Consider the following 6,683-nt stretch of genomic DNA (forward strand, 5'->3'; position numbering starts at 1 on the left):
ACAGGGAAATACTCCATATCCAGAATTATCACAATATTGTTTTCTTGTTGATGTTGCAGGAATAGTAGCAACACAGAAAAACCTTGGGGACAAAGCAGATGGCCTCCTAGGAATCCAAAACCAGATGCCAACAAAGACAAGTCAAAATGGTGTGCCTACCATAAAGATTTTGGGCATACCACGGAATAATGCTATGCCTTTAGGCGAGAGATAGGGATACTCCTTAGTATAGGATATCTGTCAGAACTCTTTGGCAAGAAAAAAGTAACTATAAAGGGAATTTGAAAATTGGCTATTAACCTCCATAACATTATTAAGAGGAATCTTCAAATCCACCCCATCAATCGAAGAAGATCAGGAAGTCATCTGAAATTCACCTTCTTAACAATACCAGTAGCATCAGTTTGAACATTATCTTTCTTTAATGCCGAAGCATATGTCATTCCAATCACTGGATGCAGCCTTATTAACACCAGTGACATCAGATTCTGCAGGAATCAACTCCTTCATATCAGAATTAGGGTTTTTTGGAATCGGCTCCATCACCCCAGGATTACTACATTGCTCCCTATTACCCTCATTCAATCGTTTACCTTCATTACAATCGTTCAAAACACCAGGAGCCGGTGGCATACCACCAGGAAGAGGTGGCCTATCGGAATTCTGCCCAATAGCAGAAACTCCACTCATCTTAGGGTTTCTCATAGCCGAAAACTTAGACAAAGAAGACACAATATGAGTTCTATCAAGTGTTGCACGTAAACTATTAATATCTATATCAGGAACAGCTCTCTTCATTAACCAACTACCCCATCCAAGCAAATTACAACCACAATTCAGAAAACAATAAATAACGCAGCAGAAACCCTAACCCTAAAAACCCTAAACTAACAACTCTTAATCTTAATCGGTTAACAAGTAGCCAATGATCTAACTGAACTAAACAATTAGTCGTGATCAGGCAGCCTGCTAATTCAAAGAAAAGCGAAAGCTAGGGTTTTAGAACAATCAAAAGCGACAACATAGGAAATCCTAAAAAATCAACCTAAACTCTTCTAACATGCACTTCAACCAGTTCAACAACCCTAAACGAATTGAAGAACTAATGAGAGGGACACATTAACAAAGAATTCAAGGACGAAAAAAATAGGATGAAGAAAAGAAAAATAAATTCGCCATGATCGTCCAAACGGAGAAAGTGTTTTTAGTAACTCTTACATTTTTGTATTTAATTTTCGATCATTAATAAAAAAATTAAGGCATAAACGATTGTTTCCTCACAGGTTTTTTTTTTATACCACGAATTCATCAAAGAATCAATGGTTTTTTGCAGCTAACAAAATTTGGTGTCGCTAACATTTACTTTTTTTGGATAGGTGTTGAGGATATCCACTTTTACGAATTTGATACCTATATTTAAAACCCAACATCATGAACCAATCAACCCTTGCTACAAACCAAACACATTCTAAATAGCAGAAGATAGAACAAAAAATAAGATTGTCATACTTTTAATTCCAAATGGGTACCATTTCCATTCTCACAACTGCAAACCCATTGACCAAACACTTTCTTAATAATACACTAGAGTAATGTTCAAGTAATAAATAGAGTAGGACATCGCATCGTTACAGCTAGCCCAAGATAGTTACATACCAACTACTTGACAGCTAGCTTGCTAATTGTGCAAACCAAAAGATAATTAACAAATTCTAGCATTGAACCTACACCGGAATTGCAGATCCAACCTGTTATGGTTGGGTCTTTGCTACAAGGGATACATGAATCATTACATTACGTTACATACAAAATATGAAGACAGTTTTGTGTGGGGTTGGTTGGTGGCTTTCAATATTAGATGGCAATTGTTTTGTAGGACCATCAAACAGTGAAGCCGGAGGAAAGCTACAAACTTTACACAATGAATTGCTCATCGAATGGACCCCCACCCATCATTGCTTTCATTATAATTTTTTCTCGAAGCTAGATTCAACCCAGCTAAACTTCACTAAAAATGTGTATGGTTTGTATAGATTAGAGGTGTCCAAAACATCACCAAGAATCATCATTACCAGGCAACAGACATTTGAACAATTCATAAAGCAGCAAAATCAGATATTCGAAATATGTGTTATATATACATATAAGAATCTTGGAATGACCTCCAAATACAAAAGCATATTTGTGCTAATTGGGTGAAACAACCAAAATATATGAATGATGATAACCCAAGTCAACAACATAATAGGCAAACAAAACTACAAGCCCATGGTTTAACCACAAACAAAAAAAACAGAGCAAAACCTAAAGTCAGCTTCTTCTTCTTCTCTCACTACTCTTAAGTCTTAACTTACAACTGGTCAAAGTTGTTTTTCTTTATATAAGAATCCCATACTTATTAACAACCAGTCAACCACTCTATACAAAATCATTATAAAATTAAAAAAATAATAAAAGTTCCTATATACAGTCAACAAACTCTAGCAAAACACATACTACTTGCATCTCATAGCAAGTCAAAACATTTTACTTTGGGCTAGAACTGGAAGCTTCTTGTCTTGGTTCTCTCAAGTAACCCAAAAGTCTTTCAGCCTGCAACATATTCAAATTATTTCTTCTTATTTTAATAATAACATAAAAGAATTTCATTTCAGGGTTTAAAGTATAATACAAAATATATTGAATAAAGTATGTTACTCGCATTTTCATAAGAATAATGATATAGTTGTATACAATTCAAAAAATACATCCATCAAGTATAAAGTTTAAAATATCATCAGTTGCTTTCAGCTTTGGAAGAAAAAGCATAATCCAGAAAAAAACAAGAAACAAAAAGCAAGGGTCATTCCAGAAGCTTACCAAACCAAAAAAAAAAAACATAATTTCAGTCAAAGAAATATATAGTTGAACTACTTTGACGACATGATCAATGCTTTCAAATGATTTTGGTTATCATAATTTAGAAGCAAAGATCTTTATTATAACAAACGTATTGTAAAGGAATAAATCATTTACGTAGGTAGTCCCTGTTCCTTGCACATTACAGCTATACTTTGTACATCCAGCATTAAAGATTCCACATCAGAAATTAAAAAATATAGACCATTTTATTAGTTCACTACAATACATGGTTCATATTATTATCTAGTACAACACTTTTAAATATTTGATGGTATACGACTAAACAACAGTGACGTGTGGATTTTCATCCTTTTTTTGAATGCTAGATACCTAAAAGTGAACCACGAGATGGTTAAATGATAAATACCTAAAAAGGATTTTCATCCTTTTTTTGAATGAATGTCACTTTCTAAAAGAATTCCAAAGATCATAGGAACCTCTTGTTCCACAATTTATTTCAACACCTTTTTTCTCTTTTTATCAACAATCCATACCCCTCACCTTTATTTTTTTAACATTAAATTTAAATTAAATACTATAATAAATCATTCACATTCATATTCTGGAATAAGATATTAAGGAGATGTTTGAGAAGGTTCATCTACTAAAAAGTTGTTGAGCTTAATAAAAAGGTGCTTGTCATGGCTTTTTAAATGAATTAATACTTTATTTGCATTATTATCTATACTTATAAACTCTTGTTAAAAAGTTAGAATAACAAAAAAATGTGAAATGACTATCCTACCCTTACGTCAATTGCCACCACCACTCGCCGCTGCCGCCATCACCCTCGCTCGCCGCCGCCAACACATCACCGCGACATTGCGTGGGTATTATTCTTTTATTTTTAGATCGGCGTGTTAGTTGGTTAGTGCTTCGAATCCTAGTAGTGACATCCAAGCGGGTCGTATGCTAGATGTTGGAACCCGAAGGCAACCCTAGAGACCAAGTGTGCGATAATACGGTTTGCACGTGTCTGAAGAGGTAAATGCCCGAAACCATGGGAAATTGAGATTCGATCCCTGGTCCCAAACCAACATCCCCTCCCCAGAACCCCCAAAGAGGGCCCAGGTGGCCACTTGATCTAAAACAAGTGGTTTTGGGTATTATTCTATCATCTAAAATGTTTCCATCACCACTTTTAACTTCACCGGCCGCCACTACTCGACACCACCACCACCACCAATAATTGCCGCCATCACCACCCATCGACGACACCACCAAACCGCCGTTGCAACCACTACCGCTGCATTGCGTGAGTACGGCTAGTATCATAAAACCTAATACGCTTCTTGAAATTGTTTAGATGAGCTTTCAAGAAAGAGTTTATTGATTTTTAGTAATGGATAAGCTATTAAGCTTAAGCCATATTGTTATATGATGTATCCATTAGATAAGCCATGAACCATAAGCTTAGCCAAACACCCCTAAAGACAATTCAAAAAAACCTCCTTCGTAAATGACTTGACTTGTAGTAATAGATTTATTAAGCTTAATAAACATGTTTTGAAAGTGTTTAGACAACTAGAAGGGATTATTGAAAAACAATCATTACTTGAAGACCCCAAACAATTGTGTTTGGACACGAGTTGCTCGTGTTTGAAATTGTGCTTTGTGAGAAATTATGCAAAATAAAAAAAAAATTGTTGGGCAAAAAAGTTATTATCTGTGTTTTCATGGAAATAAAACACAATCCCAAAACTCCGAAATCGATATCAATGAAAATAGAAACAATTACACAAGCGAAACAATCCCCTAGCAAACTCTTAGACCACTTAGAAAGGGAAACCACTAATCGCTAGTTTTCGCCTTGAGCACATGTCCACAACATTGCGAGGGACTCGTGATTGGGGTTAGTGGTGCTAGGAACAAGTGAACAACTAAATTGAAATTGAAAACCTAATAATCCATAATGACAAGCAAAGAATAGTAGTGAAAATATAACAAAAAAGGGAATGATTTTACCTTGTGTTTAGCTCTGGCAGTCCCGGTCTGCGAAAGAGCCACCAACGGCGGAATCACACCTTCTCCAACCAACAACCCTCGATTTCTAGCCCCATTAACCCCTTCACACAGCTGCAAAAAAGTCACCACCGCAAACTCTTTCCCTTTAACAGAAGCACCATCTTCAATTACTTCAACAAGTGCAGGAATACCGCCTTCTTCCACAATCGCAGTCTTGCCTTCCTCAACACCCGCCAAACTGCTCAAAACCACCATAGCTTTCTCCGCCATCCCAACCGCCCCTTGTTCCGCCTCTCCAGCAGCCACCACCAGGTCCACTAACGGCTTCACTACCCCTGCACTCACTGCCCTTTTCTTATTCGCCTTCATAGAGCATAACTTATACAGCGTAGTTAAAGCGTCTTTCTTCCCTCGGTTAGACCCGTTAATCAGTAAGGAAACCAAAGGCGGTATGGCCCCGCACGCCCCAATCGACACCTTGTTTTCATCAATCATAGCCAAACTGAGTAACGCACACGCGGCATTTTGTTTAGAAACCTCCGTCCCTGTCTTCAAGACATATATTAAGGACTTGACAGCACCTGCACCAGCTATCAATGGCTTATTTTCATCTAGTAAAGATAAATTAAGTAAAGCCGTCACGGCGTGTTCTTGCGTCCATGGGTCGGAACACCTAAGCAGCGGAATCAGAGCCGGCACTGCTCCAGACTCCCCGATCAAAGCCCTGTTATCTGATCTGTTCTTCGCTAGCATCCTTAGTTTAGCAGCTGCGGATCTTTTCATTGTCACAGAGCTCGAACTCAGACTATCAACACACATCTTTACAGTCGGCTGTAAATCCTCCGTACAAATGTTTTCAATTATTTCTGTCGAAAAACATTCCCGCTGCAGAAACAAATCAGTGTTGGTTTCAGGGGTATTATGTTCTTGATTTGAATCTTCTTCTTCTTCTTCAGGCAATCCCGCCAACCGCTGCAACTCTCCAGAAATATCGCTGCTATAAGTAGAGTAATCGCTAAACACTTGAGAAAGACCAAGTGCTATTAAATCATCCGATGAACAAGTGGAAGATGATGATTTGTTAACATTGATGTTGTTAGCCGTAGCGAGTTGTTGTAAATGGACATCGATGACAGAATCGGTAAGGTTTTCAGATATTATCGAGGAACAGCTGTTGTCGGTGGTGTAATCTGAATGGTGGAAATTAGACCGGACAGTTCTCATGGACCGACCAAGATGTTTTTGGAACCTAGATGGTGATGAAGCGGCGGATGATGGAGGTGGTGTATAATAGGGTCGGGTTATTTCGAACCGACCCGGTGGGTTTGAGTTATGAGATTCTTGAAGTGAAACCATTTAGAAAGGAATTATATTCTTTAAAATTATTATTATTGGGTTGAAACTGGAATAAATGGGCATCTATGGATACTATTGATTGATTTGAAGAAAGTAGAAAAAGAAGGGATGATTTTGAAGAATGAAAAAGGGATTTTTTGTGGATACAACTAAAGAGTTAGAATCAGGTGAGATATATATTTTCATGGAGGAAACGAGTGGATTTGGTATACTTTTTACTTTTTCATTTAACATTAATTTATATATTTAGAGTAAATTACAATTTTCGTTTCTGTGGTTTGTACTAAATTTCATGTTTCATCCTTAGGTTCATGAAATTACGTTTTTCATCCCTAAGTTTGGAACTCTGTTAACAACTTTGGTCCACGATCCAAACGGACGTTAAAAATCCTTTAATCATTCTTTCGGTCTGAGGATATCTTTGTCATTTCATCCTTACTTTTTCTTCCTAGATCTCAATT

General features: G+C 37.0%; 1 protein-coding gene across 1 annotated transcript; it reads right to left on the reverse strand.

Moving 5' to 3' along the window:
* Nucleotides 1–2,196: 2,196 nt before the first annotated feature.
* LOC122595606 (U-box domain-containing protein 4) lies at nucleotides 2,197–6,396 on the reverse strand. The gene is made up of 2 exons (XM_043768003.1): nucleotides 4,867–6,396; nucleotides 2,197–2,592 (listed from the first exon to the last, which is right to left on the reverse strand). Exons 1-2 carry the CDS (start codon nucleotides 6,220–6,222, stop codon nucleotides 2,527–2,529), a joined length of 1,422 nt encoding a protein of 473 aa, XP_043623938.1. The 5' UTR covers nucleotides 6,223–6,396; the 3' UTR covers nucleotides 2,197–2,526.
* Between the last annotated feature and the right edge of the window lie 287 nt (nucleotides 6,397–6,683).

The sequence above is a fragment of the Erigeron canadensis genome, chromosome 4 (genome assembly GCF_010389155.1).
Source record: "Erigeron canadensis isolate Cc75 chromosome 4, C_canadensis_v1, whole genome shotgun sequence".
NCBI lineage: Eukaryota > Viridiplantae > Streptophyta > Magnoliopsida > Asterales > Asteraceae > Erigeron > Erigeron canadensis.